The sequence below is a fragment of the Choristoneura fumiferana genome, chromosome Z (genome assembly GCF_025370935.1).
Source record: "Choristoneura fumiferana chromosome Z, NRCan_CFum_1, whole genome shotgun sequence".
NCBI classification, from domain to species: Eukaryota; Metazoa; Arthropoda; class Insecta; order Lepidoptera; family Tortricidae; genus Choristoneura; species Choristoneura fumiferana.
The window spans coordinates 7550319-7567846 of record NC_133472.1 but is presented as its reverse complement, the minus strand read 5'-3'; the positions used below and the strand labels follow the sequence as shown (position 1 = coordinate 7567846).

The 17528-nt window shown below is 41.2% G+C and overlaps 4 protein-coding genes across 9 annotated transcripts in view; 2 read left to right on the top strand and 2 right to left on the bottom strand.

Moving 5' to 3' along the window:
* LOC141445385 (GTPase-activating Rap/Ran-GAP domain-like protein 3) overlaps window positions 1-17528 on the bottom strand; it is a 324516-nt gene that overhangs the window by 242593 nt on the left and 64395 nt on the right. The gene's annotated exons all lie outside the window — the stretch shown is intronic.
* LOC141445366 (mitochondrial E3 ubiquitin protein ligase 1-like) lies at window positions 529-8423 on the top strand (the record flags this gene model as incomplete). The annotated part of the gene is given in 5 exon segments (XM_074111213.1): window positions 529-686; window positions 1143-1413; window positions 3779-3860; window positions 3863-3988; window positions 5957-8423. Coding segments are annotated over 5 exon segments (757 nt in total), but the record flags the coding sequence as incomplete, so codon positions are not given.
* On the bottom strand, window positions 8442-10547 carry LOC141445357 (cytoplasmic tRNA 2-thiolation protein 1-like). Its single transcript, XM_074111204.1, has 4 exons — window positions 10184-10547; window positions 9562-10101; window positions 9062-9266; window positions 8442-8986 (listed from the first exon to the last, which is right to left on the bottom strand). The coding sequence occupies exons 1-4, from the start codon at window positions 10229-10231 to the stop codon at window positions 8442-8444; spliced, it is 1338 nt and encodes a 445-aa protein (XP_073967305.1). The 5' UTR covers window positions 10232-10547.
* On the top strand, window positions 10827-17230 carry LOC141438274 (protein melted-like). Its single transcript, XM_074102082.1, has 9 exons — window positions 10827-11380; window positions 12075-12329; window positions 13089-13293; window positions 13768-14027; window positions 14463-14609; window positions 15084-15238; window positions 15640-15782; window positions 15909-16019; window positions 17169-17230. The coding sequence occupies exons 1-9, from the start codon at window positions 11276-11278 to the stop codon at window positions 17228-17230; spliced, it is 1443 nt and encodes a 480-aa protein (XP_073958183.1). The 5' UTR covers window positions 10827-11275.

Below are 17528 nucleotides of genomic sequence, written 5' to 3'. Positions count from 1 at the left end.
AAAGTGCAAATTTTCATTGAAATTGAACGTCCCTCCCTCTAAAATCTAAACTGTTGGGTGGATCAAATTTACTAGGAAAATTATAGCGGCTAATATTGCTTGAGAATTATTAGTAGTTTAAGAGTGAATTGCTAGCAGCCTAAGGTATAAAATATACCTAAACTTAGAAGATTCAGTACACAATACGAAATCCTTAGAAAAATATTATTAGATTTTTTTGTAATGGCTACGGAACCCTATCCTGGGCGTGTACGACACGCTCTTGGCCGGTTTTTGTTATTGTGTTTTATTGTTTAATTGTTTTATTTTAATTATAATAAAAAAAAACTTGAGGAAATAATTTTATCACAATCCTGAGAAAACTGTGTAATTTTTATAGGATAAAAACTATCATATCCTGTTCCCAGAGTCTCAAACTACATATCTACAAATCAATTTTTATCTAAATCGATCTAACTGTTTGAGTGTGAAGAGGTAACACACAGACAGAGTTACTTATAATATTAGTAAGTATTCCGTAATTTTCAGGTTAACAATAAAAGAACATGTAATAGCACGAACATCGGCTGGATTCTGGTCGGACCAGACCAGGACTATACACGAGGTGTGCAACTCCAGCCCATTTGTTCTCAGCAATGGCAAATACAGTATTGAGGTGGTGGACGCACTTGCTGCGGAGTTATTGGGTAAGACACCTTATAAGTGCTAGTTAGCACTGCGCCAGTAAGATCAGCCTTGGATACAATTGCATAAATTTAATTTTAATTGATTAGCGGCCTGTGCAAGTTGGTTGCAGCAATGTGGTTAAAATGTTGAGGTAGTTTTAACAATAAATAGAGTAGTCTTGATAAAGTTCCAGAATATATTACAATTCGAAATATTCACATTACTAAAATAAACTTTGTATAAAACAAAACATGATTGAGTTTTAAAATGAGAACATTTTGAATTGTGTCGGTTTCGTTCTAAAGGTGCGTATATCAGTTATGAGTGAGAATTACGAAAGTTTAAAATCCCCACACTTAATTGTAGAGTGACCATGTACTTAGTAAGTAATTTTGGGTTGGTTCTTTTTACGTTTCCCGAATCCTGTCCTGTATAGCTTGGTGAGAATGAAGAATCACACACTTGTATATCCACAGACATGGACGTAATCTCGGACAAGTTCGAGCCGATGTCCCCGGGCGTGATCGACCACGTGTGGGGCTTCTTCTCGGGCGTGCGGCAGCGCGGGCTGCAGACCATGGAAGAGATGCTGCGCGACGGCTCCTACATCACCGCCGTCGGGGAGCTGAGTACGCACGCCGGACAGCTCAAGATACAGCCGCCCCGGGACGGGCTGCCTCTGTATCTGACTACTGCTACTAAGTCGACTTTGCTGAAGCGACTGGCTAGTTCGAGAGATTTCTTGAGGTATGTGAGATCTAGTAGAAAATCGTTTACCTATAGCAGCATTTCTTAACCTCGGGTCGCGACCCAAATTAAGGTCGTGGCGTGGTTTTGAAATGGGTCGCGGAAATTCTGTAATAAAGCATGTGCCAAAAACATGTTTTTTTTTTCAACATTTTACAATGACGTCAATATTAATGGCATTTTTCGCGGGTTTTATTGATACTTAGGGTTGCCAGCTAAAATACCTACAGGAATCCTCCGTGTGCAAAATCGACTTACTTGGCTTTTTAGGGTTCCGTAGCCAAAATGGCAAAAACGTTCCGTTTTATAGTTTCGCCATGTCTGTCTGTCTGTCTGTCCGTCCGCGGCTTTGCTCAGGGACTATAAATGCTAGAAAGCTGTAATTTTGCACGAATATATATGTAAACTATGCCGACAAAATGATACAATTAAAAATTTAAAAAAATTTTTTTAGAGTATCTCCCATAGACGTAAAGTGGGGGTGATTTTTTTTTCTCGTCCAACCTTATAGTGTGGGGTATCGTTGGCTAGGTATTTTAAAACCATTAGGGGGTTGCTAAAACGATTTTTCGATTCAGTGATTTGCTTACAAAATATTCAACTTTAAAGTGCAAATTTTCATTAAAATCGAGCGTCCCCCCCCTCTAAAATCTAAACTGGTGGGTGGAAAAATTTGAAAAAAATCAGGATGGTAGTAAGTATATCAAACTTACAAGAAAAATTATAACGGTTAAGTTTTTTGAGAATTATGAGTAGTTTAAGGGTAATAGGTGGTAGATTTTTTTTGACATTCATAAGTGCTTGTTATAGCCTAAATTGAATAAAGATAGACTTTGACTTTGAATAGCAGCCTAAGGTACAAAATATACCTAAACTTGGAATTGTTTTTTTTTCTAGTTAAAAGTGTCAGAGCGCGCGTCAAAATTTTTAGCTGTACTGCTATAATTGTTATAAAATCTAGCTCCTTTGAGGTCACCCACTAAATTAAAACAATTTTACTGCACAAGTATTGTTCACACGTGACGACCTTCGGGCGGGAGTTCGATTAGGAGCGCGGTCTTAATTGCTACTCGTTGAGTGCATATTCCCGCGGCGCTCTTTGATATGTTCGTCTCGACTATGTGAGTGCGACTGACATTCGAATTTATTGTCATTTTGAATTATTGCTCTTCCCATTATTTTTTAGACGCGAATACAGTGTGACGTTAAGACACAGCTGTAACTGAGCCGTTATATATTTCGTTCAATGAAGAGGAAGCGAGAGTTGTATGCCAGAATCTTAGCAAGTGGAAGGATGTAGTTCCTGCCTACCCCGTTGGGAAAGAGGCGTGATTTTATGTATGTATTAAATTCACTGTTGATTCATTCTAATGAATCATAATCTGTCGTCTTAATAGCTCTCAGAAAGTATCGGTTCTCAATACCTACTTATAAACAAATATGTTTAACACGCTTTTGTAAGTAACTTTTATTTTTAAATCTTTTTTTTCCTTTTCAATTTCTACTGCAACGAGAATACAGAAAACAACAGAAAAACATGGGGCTGGGGGTCGAACTCAGTTCTTAGTTATTTGGTGACGCGTGCTAGCCATAGCCACTATAATTGTTTTTATAAATAAATACATATACGTCGAAAGATTTTCATGTGTACGTACTGTAATTAGTAGTATTAGTAGGCAACCGGTGGATGTCGGTGGACGCGGCGACAGATAAACAGTGTTCGGTTTTAGTTCGCTCTCTAAGCTACTCATATTGTGAACTTTTATCTTATTTCTTGTATAAATAAATTAAAAAAAGTATTTGTTCCTTAGCGAATTTCGTACACCAAATAGATATGCTAAGCGGGTCCCAAAAAAGCAAGTTGGTAGGCAAAAATCTTGTTTTTTTTTAATTGTCTAAGTGTGTATATTATGTAATTACTTATATTGCGAAATGGGCCAATCGACTTTTTTAGCCACACTATTCTGTCCCAGACATTTTTCAAACAATTGCAGATTTTTGTAAGTAAACATGTTTTTTCTCTAATTTAATAGATGGTGGACGGTGAAATATCTTGTTGGAAGTACGATATCTTTTTGGTAACGCCAGAGACAATTCTGGTAACGCATGAGACGCCCAAAATGTCGGTAAAATGTTGATTGGCCCAAATACGAATAAATGTTTCTATTTCTATTTTTTTATTTCTAAGTAACTCGACGGGACGATCTGGACGCCTTTCTTTGCAGCTGGTCAGAGACAGCCCAAGAAAGGGTAGAGTGGAGGACATGGGGGGAGGCCTTTGCCCAGCACTGGGACACCTCTACAGGCTTCTAAATAATAATAATAATAATAATAAGTAACTCGAAAACAATAAAATATTTTCCAGAGTGCTGCTGGTGATATTCGGCAGCGTGGCGGCGCTGGCGTCGACGCGCGTGGCGTACAAGTGGCTGAAGCGGCGGCGGCGGCGCGCGCGCGCGAGGACGCGCTCAAGACGCAGCTGGCCGCCGGCCGCCGCGAGCGCCGCAAGCGCGCGCGCGACACCGACCTGCCTGAGGTGCAGCTGTGTGTGGTCTGCGCCGAGAACCCTAAGGAGGTGACTGGGACTATGTTGCTGACCCGAGTACTGCCTTTACGCAACGTAACGTTGGCAACCTGTTTCATTCGCAACTTCATTTTACAACTCTTACAGCCTTATTCATAAAAAATCCTTAATTGAGGTTTGATCGTCTGTTACTTAGCAGACTGATTAAGCTTGTTAGACGGTTGTCAAGAAGTATGATTCATAAACGCTTGCTAGCAGTCTGCTAGTTGTTGAGCCGCTGATAGACTGATTAGACGCGTTATGTTGGCCACCTTGACAAATCAAAGACAAAAAATGGCCTAATCGATAATTAAAAAAAAGTTGACAGCAGTGACAGCAAATTAGCAGGAAAAAAAATAAAAAGCGAGAAGTTTGTTTTCCCGCCATTTCGATCCGCATGTTTATGTTGTGCAAAAGCCATAATTATGTTAATCATCCTAATATTTTTTTTTATATTTATTGTTAATTTATTGTGCTAATTAGAGGATTTTTAAATACAAATTCCTGAAAATATTTTTTCCTGGTTTTTTTTTAATCTTTGCGTAACTTCACCCTTCACTAAAATATCTTCGGTATGGTTTTTGCTCTTGTCAAAATCAGCTGTTCAAACTTGTGGCGGCCATTTTGTGACTTAGCAGGGAGATAAAGGAGGGTCTACGGTCCGCTAACTTAGCAGAGCCTTGATCGACTGATTAGCGCTAACAGACGTTTATGAATCATGTTTTTTAGCATCGGGCCTTCAAGGAGCCTTCAAGGAGGTCTAACTTTTATGAATAAGGCTGTTAAACTGTAATATTTCAGGATTTAATTCCGGGGCCATCGTGTAGAACCCTTTAGGTTAGGTTAGGTTAGTTTTATAAAACCCTGAAATTACAATTTCAGAAATATTAAACAGTTGGGAATTAAACAGGTTGCCAAACGTTATTCGCCGAAACTTAGTAAACCTGCTGACCCATTAGGAGGCATCCATTAGTGAGGGTTAAAGGGGAAGGGGCTCGAACAAAACTTCAACGTTCACGTTCTAGCGGCCTTAGAAATTAGGTACGGTCCACTAAACGTCCGCAACGTCACTATTGGCGACCGTGTTGCGCCCACTTTGCCCACAGATTATTGTTGAGTCGAGTGGGCTTTCATTTGACAGATGGCAGATGAGCGAAATGTCATCAACTTGATGAACTTTCCGAGTCATATCTGTCATTCGTTTTGTCATAGACGCAACCATAAATTCACGGGAATCCATGTTGAATTCAATTTTCCTCCAATCTATGCGAAACGTTTACTAAAAGTTTTCACTATGCCGCCTTATTGTGATCATACAGAGCTCAAAATGTGAGTTCTACTTATAACAAAACGCCCGCGACCTTTTTACGTTACTGCAACGGCAATTTCAGCGGTCATGGTCGCGGGTGTTGCGGAGGATAAGTGGAACGTAGCCATGGCGTCGTATTTGTATCAGATATTTAAGCACACTTTGTTGTGTCATATATTAGTGCTAGTGACTGTACTACATTTATAAGTATTCTGGCAAATAAAATAGTTGATATAACGTTTTAAACTTTCGTGATTCTCACTCATAGTCAAAATACCACAAACGGGACTTATCACGCTATTATTACACAAGTAATATTTACCTCGACGTTTCGGCAACGTTACAGTTGCCGTGGTCACGAGTAGACTGAAGTGTGGGGTGTCAAGTCTGCCTAGCAGCGCGAGTTCTTCAAACTACCCGCACTTGATCACTAATAGTGCCGGCACTCGTATCACGCACTACCCGCACTTGGTCACTTTTATTAGTCACCCTATCACACCGACACACAACACTAACAACGTCCGAACGTCCCTCCGAACGTTCAGTCTACTCGTGACCACGGCAACTGTAACGTTGCCGAAACGTCGAGGTAAATATTACTTGTGTAATAATAGCGTGATAAGTCCCGTTTGTGGTATTTTGACTAAAAATAGTTGATATTCTATTTGCAGATAATCCTGCTGCCGTGCGGCCACGTGTGCCTGTGCGAAGACTGTTCGGACAACATCCAGGAGGCCTGCCCCATCTGCCGCGAGCGGATACATTCGCGAGCTCCCGCTTTCATCACCTAGACTAGAGTTCTGACCACAGTGACTTTATTGCGCGAGACGCTATGGGGCCCGTAACGTGTCTGAAACGTTTACCTTGAGTGTAAGGCTACGTACGCACTATGCGGGTAACCGCGCGGTTTTAGCGCGCCGTCTCTATCTCAAGCGATACTTTGAAGAGGGACGGCGCGTTAAAACCGCGCTGCTAACCACATAGTGCGTACGTAGCATAAGTTTTATCGACTCGTTAACGTTAGCTAATTTAATGAGGGTTTCTTGACAGGCTAGATGGCGTTAGTATCCATAGATCCGATGGACGTTAAGTACAGTTTGGCTCGCTTAGTTTAACGAATCAAAAACGTGACGCCTGTATCTGACTGTTACCCTGTAACTCCTACATTTTCATGCAAGTAGCTTGCACGCTTGTGCCATATTTGTATGAAGATTGATGTACGCGCGCCAGCTACTTGTACGAAAATGTGCGAGCTACAGGCTTGTGTATTCCAGCCCTTACCAAAAACTGGTAGAATTACCGTAGATAGCATAAGAAAGTCTAAAGCCGAGTTTAGACTTGCAAGAAAAATCGTGCAAGTTGCATTACATTCCGGCGCTCGATTGACCACTACAAACTCGTTGGCTTTACGGCCTCGCAATGTAATGCAACTGGCGTGATTTTTCTTGCAAGTCTAAACTCGGCTTATAGCCGAGACCAGCGATGTGCGGGGATGTGTTCCGAGGGATATGTTTTTCATGAACCAATAGAACCGCACCACTTGCCTATCCTCGCACAGCATATCTCTAGTGGAAACAGCTGAGCGGAGCGAGGTAAGGTAAATGAAGCGTATTGGTTCATGAAAAACACATTCCTCAAAGCACATCCTTGCACATCTCTGGTGGAAACAGACCCTAAGTCAACCTCAACATTGGCAGATCCGTTAAAAAAAACTTAATGGGGTCATCTTTCCCTAAATTTTAAACATTTTGCTATAGCTAAACAGTTTCTAACGTTTTTGAGTAAGATATAAATTGTTAGAGCCATTGTTTTTACCGTAGTTATTAAATGTAAACACAGACGCGTCCTAGATATGTATATATTGCGAAAAAACTTGCACTCAAGGAACTGACAGCACGCATCCATTTACGTTTAGTTTACACCTGCTAGGGTGTCAAAGACGCGCGATGTTTTCCTATTCATCGTTACCCGGTAGAAAAAAAAACAGTGCGCTGGCTCGCCATTTTGAATAATGAATGAATAGTTCCACTACACACACATAAAGCAAATGAGTGCAACTGCGACCTCATAGCTAGTGTAAACTTTGCATTACTTTGATTAGAGAATTTCTGGTATTTTCCTAGATAGATGAAAAAAAAAAATTTTATTCGACTTGTTGGCAAACGAGCAAGTGGGTCTCCTGATGGTAAGAGATCACCACCGCCCATAGACAACTGCAACACCAAGGGGATTGCAGATGCGTTGCCAACCTAAGATGGGATACCTCAAGTGCCAGTAATTTCACCGGCTGTCTTACTCTCCACGCCGAAACACAACAGTGCAAGCACTGCTGCTTCGAAACTGCGATAGGCTTCTGTACCGTTGTCAGACATAGTCAAATAGCAGTTTTAATGATTCACGTTAAGAACATTAGATATATTTGTTACGAGCATAGTCTACACAACATTAACATTCTGCAAAGTATTCAGTCTACCCATGGTCATTATCTGTGTACTGGCGTGCAGCTCAGGAAAACAGCACCAGTTGCTTCATGGGCACGCACCGGCCAGCACCGGCCACATGGTAGGCAACACTAGTGCTGCCATCAGGGTAGACAGCGCTAGTGTTGCCTACGCTTATGCATACCCTACCACTGGTTGGATGCAACGGTAACCACAATCTATGTCCCGTCAAATAGTGGAATTAAAAATAGATTGTGACGAGAGAGTCAAGAGTTTAAGATTTAGCTGTACAGTCAAGGGCAAAGATATTGATACGGCCAAAGTTACAAAAACTTTATGCACTTAACATTAAGGCCATGTATACATATTTTTGCAACTTTGGCCGTGTCAATATCTTTGCCCTTGACTGTACACAAATAACATTAAATGAAGGAGCTTCAGTTGACAGATGTGAAATTATCATTACAATGCAATTAGCCTAATAGTTTTTTAAATGATTAATGTTTTAGTAATTATATATTAATTTAAAGTCCATAGAACAAGGAGATAGTTGTACTGTTGTTCTAACACAACAAAAAAGCAATACTGACTATAGATTTTCTTATATTTATAACAGAGCTACACATATTTTCTGCTAAGATTGTTGGATGTGGTACGTAAATGGATTAATAAACGTTTTATATAAATAAATATATTCTTTAATTTATACATAATATCAGAAACCAATCTGTACAGATCCCAATTTCCCGCAAGTCCCTGAACAAGTCTCATCTTCTTGTTGATTGGATATAAGTTCATCATCAGAATTGTCAGATTCTTTTCCGACTACTTTAACATTACTTGTTTCATCTAAGCCATATTCTTCAAGTAAATTATTAATTTTAGAATTGGTAGGTTCTATCGTCTCCTTAGAACATTTTCCTGAACAATTATTGCTGCAGTTTTCCTTATTCTTTTTTGAATTTACCTTGCTCCTGCTACATCTTGCTGGTTTATCTTTACTGTTATTGCCATCTAATTCATCATTTAAATCTTTAGTAACAGCCTCTAATGTTTTTCCTGGTGGTTGATTAGCATTGTACTCCTCTAGCATTCTCTTAGCTTTGGAACTCTTACCAATACCTAATCGAGGCAGGCCTTTATTTAGGCCTTCTAGGAGCACACAGGCTTTGCACACCTCTTGGGAGGAGACAAACTTGCATCGGACACAAATTCTCTGGGAAGGTAGAGAAACTTCTTCTTTCACTGCCATTGTTTCTCCTAAAATTATACAGAAATAAGAAAAAGGATTCAAAGTAATACACTGTTTCACAAACCGTATTTGATAATAATTACCAGAATAAATAATGTCCATGATGCATGAAGGTCTGATCTTCTCCATGTCCTTAAGCAGAGCCCGAGCATGTCCCCGGTATGCATTGGGGGCAAACACACACTCTGTGGAGAAATAGACCAGTTTCTTGTAGTGTGCATACATCACAATCTCCTTCTCGTATGTGTACTTCAGAGGCTTCACTCTTGGAATTGTCCCTTCGCTTCCCTGAAAGCAAGAGAAGATTAGAAATAAGCTGTTGTCTATGATCTCACCTATCAAAAATTTGTTTATGCTATTCAGACCAAGCAATGATCTGTTACCAACACCATAAACCAGAGGTTGACAACATTGTGGCAAGCAAGTATCACGTAATGGCAAAATAAGGTAGAGGGGGCACTTATTTATAATCCTCATAATAGGTAGGTATGTGTCCTAGAGGCTGTTTATATTATTAGTAACATTATTTAATAAATTTATTTAAATGATAATTTTTTTTTGATGAAATTTATACAGAACTTACAGTAGATATTGCTGTACACCTTTTTAATCTGGCAATATCTCCTCTTAGCACATTCATAAGCACTGTTTCTGCGATGTCATCTGCATTGTGTCCGGTGGCAATACACTTCACCCCAAGCATTGCAGCTCCTCTGTCAAGTGCTTGACGACGAAACACTCCACAGAAAGTGCAATTATTCTTCCTTCCAATCTGGGCCACTATTTCATCCATAGTCCAACCATACAGATCTTTGTATGACAGAATTTTCAGTGACATTTCATAGTCATCACGATTTTGTTTCACTGTTTCCAAACTGTCATCTCTGTAACCAGTGATCCCTTCATCTATTGATAGTAACATAAGATTTAAGCCATAGTCGTACCGTTGGTTGAGAGTTTTCATGACATGGGCTAGGACAGTTGAGTCTTTGCCACCAGATGCAGCGATTGCAACAGCATCTCCTCTGTTAAAGAGCTGCCCTTTAGTGATAGTGTAGTGGATTTCTGTTTCAAAAGCCCAATAGAAGCATTCTTTGCACAGAGCATCACCGGTTTTGGGACGCTGTAATTATTCAATAGTTAAATAATATTACTATCTATACAAGATCGAGTTAATCACATAACCTAAAACATTTTTCATTTACCTTTAATACAGCGTTTTTTCCACACCCTGTCCTACATGCAACAGGCATTGTGGCAATTTTTCCTTCTTAACTTTACAAATAGAAAAATGGTTTAATTTAATTTCTTTACTTTGCAATATTTTCCTTATGGAGCTCGAACTTCACGAACGAATGAATAAATGACATTTGACGGGTGACACTCTTTTTCGGCCCGGATAACACCGAAATGGAAATATCGGCCCTGTTTTTTGTGTACTCGCCCATAGAAACCGTAGAAAAAGTAGTGTATTATAAGTCTGATAGAAACTGACAGGAGTCATCAGGGTCATGACAGGGTCGATCGGTATTTCCATCTCCGTATTATCCGGACCGGGATAGAGTGTCACCCACATTTGACAATGAGAACTAGGTTTTTTATAGAGACCTAAAACTTACTATAACCATAATATTATTAAAACCATAGTATCCTACAACTAAAATTTCAAATAACAGAAGAATTTGAAAAGAAAATAAAAACAATATTGCATGTGGATCTTAATTTGGTGTCAGGTTTTCAGGTATAATAACAATAACATTTAAATACGATAATAAAGAAGTTCGAACTTTAAAGTACCTTTTGGAATGTTGATGACGTTTCTAGAATTCGTTCCGTTCTGCCAATGAATACAAGAAATGTAAACAAGTGCTCAATAGAAATGTATAACTGAAATCTTGGAAAGAGGATATTATTCTAGGAATATTAGAATCTTGTATTTTTGTACTTTGTTAGTAATATTATGCTTTTTAAATAAGTATCTCCGCATTGCTTAAAATCATAAATAAATCTTCAAAAGAAAGGAACGGAACGATAATGTTACTTTTCCTATCGAAAGTATAATCTCGCTCGTCTGGTTTTAATTACTTTAAAATAGCTGAAATATTGATAGAAATGTTTTTTCGCCACATTTGAGTGTCTTAAAAGCCAATGTTATTACAGATATAAATTCATGTGTGCTGAAAAGTTCTTTGTGAAACGAGTGTGATGTGTCGGTTGAAGTAGTTAGTTGGTTGTGATTATACTATGCTAGTTTAGTGGCTGGGGGCTCCGTGTCGGAACCCTAGGCTATCGTGACAATGCACGAGCTGTTGAAGCACGTCTTGACGGAGCGGGACTTAACCCGCGCCGGCGATTTATTCTCCATTCACGACTCCCAGATCGTCGACGATTTGAATGAAGTGGTAAGCTGTTATCCTTCCTAAACAGAGACTTTATTTGTGTACATATATTGTATTGTTGCCTAAACCACTGGTAGATATTAAAAATATATCCCATCTAGTTTATTTAGCATCTATTTATCCAAAGTGTATTTTATAATCATTGTTATCAGAAATCAGAATTATCTCTGGATGAACTCTTTGAGGTGATAACATTCACGGCAAGCTGTCGCATCTCCTTGAAAATAGCTATATGTATGTGAATAACAAGTTAATGTTGCATATTCTTGAAAGATAATTTTTGGTAGTTCTGAACCGTTATATTTAACTTTTATTACTGCATGGTTGTAGCACATTAAGAAGTGGAGCCAATTTAATTATGTTAATCACCTTTAATGTGATTCTCTTTATTGTAATTGGCTCTGTGACTAAGTTATGATAAATCACATAATTAAACCTGGCTCTTAACTTGTAACAGATATTAGCATAAAATCTACTAGTAAAATAAAAGAAATTCAAGATATATTTTTACGGGATGTAGACAGCCATTATCTTTAATATAAATCCCAATAATACATTGTGTCTACTTACCTCATAATAACATCCTGTAGACAATATGTCTAATATAAATAACCGTAAACCATTTAAAAACTGTCATTACACTTTTTATTACCTACATTAAAATAATTCCTTACTGAATGTTGTATGTCTCTTGCAGCTAAAACAAATAACTGAGATCTCATCCCGTCCAGACTATATCCGCAACGACCATGACCAAGCCCTAATAGAGATATGTGTCACCCGTGTGACCTCTTGCATCAAGGAGACAGGGACATTGGAGAAATATTGTGGGGCGCTAGTAGCACTGCTCGAGTCCTGCTTGCACCACAACCTGATGCCCATTGGCCATCTGCGAGATGATGACCCACCTCATGCCAAAATAGCATCTGATGTGATCGCTTGTATTGTTTTGGTATGTTTGAACATATTCTGAAACAATAAAGTTTAAGTATATGTCTGACAACACAGAGTGTAGGGTTCTGTAAATACTGCAAATATTCAATATGGCACCCCCATACCATGGGGGAAATGAGCAAATGTTAACATGGAACCCTTAATAATTGAATTGTTTAAATCACGATTATTCATGTCTCAAGATAATTTGAATAGTATTAGTATTTGTTTGTGCCTTGTATCAATCGTTGAATGACAAATTTAATGATGTATTTAACTAATTGATGATTAACTGGTTTTGCTAAGCTGGATTTATAGTTTGAATAATGTATTGTGTGTAATAATTGTAATGATTTTATTCCTCTTACACTTTCAGTCAACTTGTTTTCATTTTTAAGAAATACAATAAAATTACAATCATCATCATCATATCATACCTTCATCTATATCAGTCTCCCTTGTCTTAAATTTTAACTATAATAATAATAATAATTCTCATTTTTGTTAAAAACTAAGTTGGATTTTACCTTTAAAATAATTTCGTTTAAAACAGGACAACCAACATGATCAGCTATCATCTTTGAGATGCTGTTTGGGCTGCTCCTTATTCTACTCAGCAGTGACGCATAGACGACTATGACTATGCATAGTTTTGTTCTTAGAGATCTTTTTCTATCATTGGTAGCCAAACAAAGAGTGGTCTTCCACATCCTTGCATCGTCACTGGCAAGCTTAATAAGCAATTATAAATACAATAAAACATTTAAACGCTTTCCAGGTATCATTCCCTATCCAACCAGACAAAGAGATCAGCGGCAACAAGAACGTAATGGAGCTGTTCCTGCCTGTAGCGGTGCAATTCCTTCACAAGGGCAACCGGGAGATATCCCGGCACATGGCGCGTTACCTGTCCCTGGCCGCGGTGCACCACGCGGGGCTGCTCAAGCCGCATGTGCAGACCATCATGGACTCTATCATGACTGGTGAGAGTCCATACGAGTATATACATATGTTCAACTGGGTAGTTATATGTAGCGGCTTGAGTTATAGTTTCCACACAGGCTTAGTACAGGTTGGGAATTAGCTCACACAGCCATTGGATTGGCTCATTATGGTTACATACACCTAAAAAAAAATCTCCTAATAAATTTTAAATGTAATTTGGTACATGAATTCTAATAAATTTATCCTGTCCGATTTCGACGTCGATGTGAGACGCTACGAACCTCGAACCTTTGACAACGCATTCATTTAGGCTTGATTCCCACTTTTGTTTGCTTGAAAACATTTGTACAATGTACGAATGTTTGCGCGCGAATGTGAGTGCTTGTTAGGTATTTACAACAGACATTTATTTATTTGTAAAATGTGTCACCGACACATTTTTTATTTTTTTTAATTTGCCGCCAAACTTGCCTGGGACTCCCTTTTCACTAAGATACGCTTCACTCACACAGGAAACTACCCACTGAGTCGCATCCTCACCAACCTATATGAAGTGTGCCCGGAGCCTTTGGAAGGCCACGTGATGGCGCTGGTGTCTCTCCTGCCGCACGCCGAGCCTGTCGAGAAGAACTCCCTGTTCGCTCTGTTCGAGCAGATCGCGGCGCGGCGCCCTGACGCGCTCAAGACGAGTATACCGCAGTTGTTGTCTTATCTGTGCCCCAGTACCACCAGCCAGAATGATCCGGGGTGTATGTGCGTGGATCTCTTGCAGGTATGATTTTGAATGATTGTAACTAGGGGCTCTGTGAGTTGTAGATTTCGCGAGTCTGTCTTTGCATAGATGAATAAGGCCCTGTCCGCACTGCAATTTTTCACCGCGCAATATTTATTCGCGCGAATTATATTCCATGCTTTACATACAATTTCTTTGCGATTTTTTTACCACCAGTGCGAATACTCGTATAAGAACCTGTACAGACGGAGCGTTTTGCGCGCGACGGCACTGGCGCGTATCGTGTCTAGTGAGAGGGCTCTCGCGCAAAACGCTGCGTCTGGACCGGGTCTAAGAGTCAACGTGTTACTTGCAGTATAGCGAGAAAAAAACAGCCCGGAAAAAAATCACATTGCAGACTGGGCCTAAATATTCGATTTGTTATTAAAGCGGTTTTTTTATTCTTTAAACTAATATGGTTTTTAACGTGTTTAGCTGATAGTGTGCGTGTCCCGCGCGCGCGTGTCGCTGGTGTGCGAGCAGGGCGCGGCGCTGCGACGCGCGGCGCGGCCGCCGCACGCCTCGCCGCAGCACGTGGCGCTCGTCGCGGCCGCGCTCGCGCAGGTCGGGTACACCAGCAAGGTCAGTGCCCCCCTCAGTGCGCGGCGCTGCGACGAGCGGCGCGGCCGCCGCACGCCTCGCCGCAGCACGTGGCGCTCGTCGCGGCCGCGCTCGCGCAGGTCGGGTACACCAGCAAGGTCAGTGCCCCCCTCAGTGAGCAGATCACACGTGAAACCTCCCCTTAGCCCACGTACGCACTATGCGGTTAGCCACGCAGTATTAGTGTGCTGTTTCTCTTTAAAGTATCGCTTGAAAAAGTGACAGCGCGCTCGAGCTGCACGGTTCGCGCATAGTGCGTGTGTACGTAGCCTTAGAACGACAAGTTGCTCGAAGACTAAGTAAGGCTGCGGGCGGGCAGACGGGCGGATAGATAAACATTTGTAAACTATAAGGGTTCCTTTCTAACAATTTTTATTATTTCATTTTAAAAAATTGATAAATAAAATACCTGTTATTCTGTCTTCTAATGCTAATATTTTTAACTTTTTTGTGTAGGAACGTGCGCAAGAGGCGTTAAACTTCATCCTGGAGGAGATGGCGACAGGTGGCGCCGCGCACGCGGCTCTGGTGCGCGAGTGCACCGCGCTCTGCAGCGCGTACCCCGCGCTCTTCACCGAGCGAGTGCTCTGCGCCGTGCGCCCCGCGCACAGGTAACATGGCGCGCGCACGCGCAGATGTAACTGATTTGACTGTGCTCCACTTCGCGGAGCTCCTATTTCAGGGAACTTTTGGCTCCTTTGACCATTGCAAAATTAACATAAAGTAAACCTATGTTTAAACCTATGTTTTGGTTATTGTGTGTTTATAATATTGGGTCGGCTCTACTTTCCTATATCCCAGTTAAGATTTGCAAGAAGAATTGTGCAAGTTGCAATACATCGCGAGGCTGTAAATCAGACGAGTTTATGAAAAGCGAGTGGATTATTCTTTCAGGCGTTTTGGTTTTGGGTATGGCCACTTTTTGTGTGGAATTTGTTTTGAGTTACGCTTCCTTACTTATTATTTATTCGTAGTTTCAGACCTAAACTGGCATCTCTCTACCATTTAACAGTTTAAAACCGATTATCTTTTGTTGCAGCAGCGAAGTAAACCGCACGTCGGGCGGCGTGACCATCGTGAAGCTCGGCGGCGCGAACGGTTCGCCCGCGCCCGTTCCCGCTCCCTCTTCCGCCAACGCTACATCCCAAACCACCTGTGAGGGCACTTAATTTTTTTTTTAATTTATATGTATTTAAGAATAAGAAACATTTATTTGTTAGTACTTATTTCTATATATTTTTTTGCGCTTATTTTTTGTTTTAAAAAAAAATGTGATATTAGCGGCAGGCAGCGGCGGCTACACGCGGCGCGCCAAGCTGGGCGACTCGCGCAGCACGGGCCGGCTGCACCCCGGGCCCGCGCCGCGCTCCGGGACGCGCCTCAACGTGGCCGGTGAGTGCCGCGCCCGCCCCGCTAGCTACAGCGGCCACACGCGGCCACACGCGGCCAAATGCGGTCACACGCGGCCACAAGCGGCCACACGCAGCCACAAGCGGCCACACGCAGCCACACGCGGCCAAATGCGGTCACACGCGGCCACAAGCGGCCACACGCAGCCACAAGCGGCCACACGCAGCCACACGCGGCCAAATGCGGTCACACGCGGCCACAAGCGGCCACACGCAGCCACAAGCGGCCACACGCAGCCACACGCGGCCAAATGCAGTCACACGCAGCGACACGCGGCCTCTCGCGGCCAAATACCGCGAAATTATTTTTCAATACGAATTTTGAGACATTTCTATTCTACTTGATAATTCATTTATGGTCTGACGAAACGAAACAATGCAAGCTTAAGGTTCACCTTCCACTGAGAGCGGAGCGGGCGCCGCACGGACTCAGTTTAACTTACAACGATCGCCTATCTTGAGCCACTGCTGATCCCGGACCACTCCCTAATATACCGCAGCCATAATTTCTTCCGCCTTACAGGGCGCCGCTTTCCGGTATTTTGCCTACTGCTTCAAACTTCTATATTCTATTTTTCTAACATGATTCAAATGACAGATGCTGTCGCGGAGTAATCCTAGGTTCACAGTAAAATCTATAGCGACAAAGTATTTAGTCTAGAATAGTCTAGATTTCAGGTATATCAGTAAACAAAGCATCTTACTTTCAACTAGGAATGTGTACCTTTAAAGTACTCACATTCCTTTCAGCAACGGAACCCTCAGGTTCCTTCGGAGGACCTCCCAACTCCCCTTATAGTCCATCCCAAGCCACCAAGAGGCCTGGCACTTCGAGCTCATTTTTACATTCAATTCATGTTTCAATATTCTGTGCCATTTCGGTTGCTTTCATTCAACTTTACTTATATGCTTTGTCTTCTGATTGCCCATTCATATTTTCAATAAGACAAATTACTCACTGAACTGCAGGTGTTGAAATTCAGCCGGACTTTCCAGGCACTTCAAAAACTCACCCTCCTGGTCAAGCTTATTATTTCTTCTATTCATTTTTTTTTCCTGCAATCGTACCAACATTAGCATCCCTCAGTAGGGTTACTAGCACACAAATTTATTAAGATGTGTCTACTTACAGTTTTGATGTTCTCGCGACAGTTCGCACACTCCGAGGGCAGGAAGAGGTCTTTACTTCAATAGTGCGATGAGAAGGCGCGTCCACTCAGCAATTTTAGTTCTTGCTCTAATGGCCGCTTCTCGTCTGCTTCGCCCTTCCACTTCATTTCCACCTTGGATTTCAATTGATTCCCTATTGGAATCAGTGACTGCGGGTCCACCACTTGTGGCTGATAACTTCACCTAAAGGACTGGAACCATTAACTGAATCTGTTTGCCCAATATTGGTCTCTGTTTGTTCCTTTTCTATATGTTCCTCAACCAGGACCAATTGTTTGGAACCATTCTTATTCTTTCAGCTATCGGTTCCCTTAGAGGAATA

Excerpts from the sequence above, each read along its gene's own strand:
- LOC141445357 (XM_074111204.1), bottom strand. The coding sequence starts at position 10,231 with ATGCCTGTTGCATGTAGGACAGGGTGTGGAAAAAACGCTGTATTAAAG. Across the intron at positions 10,102-10,183 it reads GAAAAAACGCTGTATTAAAG|CGTCCCAAAACCGGTGATGC; the intron begins GTAAATGAAAAA and ends GAATAATTACAG. Across the intron at positions 9,267-9,561 it reads GGTGTACAGCAATATCTACT|GGAAGCGAAGGGACAATTCC; the intron begins GTAAGTTCTGTA and ends TCTTGCTTTCAG.
- LOC141438274 (XM_074102082.1), top strand. The coding sequence starts at position 11,276 with ATGCACGAGCTGTTGAAGCACGTCTTGACGGAGCGGGACTTAACCCGC. Across the intron at positions 15,239-15,639 it reads GCCGTGCGCCCCGCGCACAG|TTTAAAACCGATTATCTTTT; the intron begins GTAACATGGCGC and ends ACCATTTAACAG. Across the intron at positions 16,020-17,168 it reads GACGCGCCTCAACGTGGCCG|TTTTGATGTTCTCGCGACAG; the intron begins GTGAGTGCCGCG and ends GTCTACTTACAG.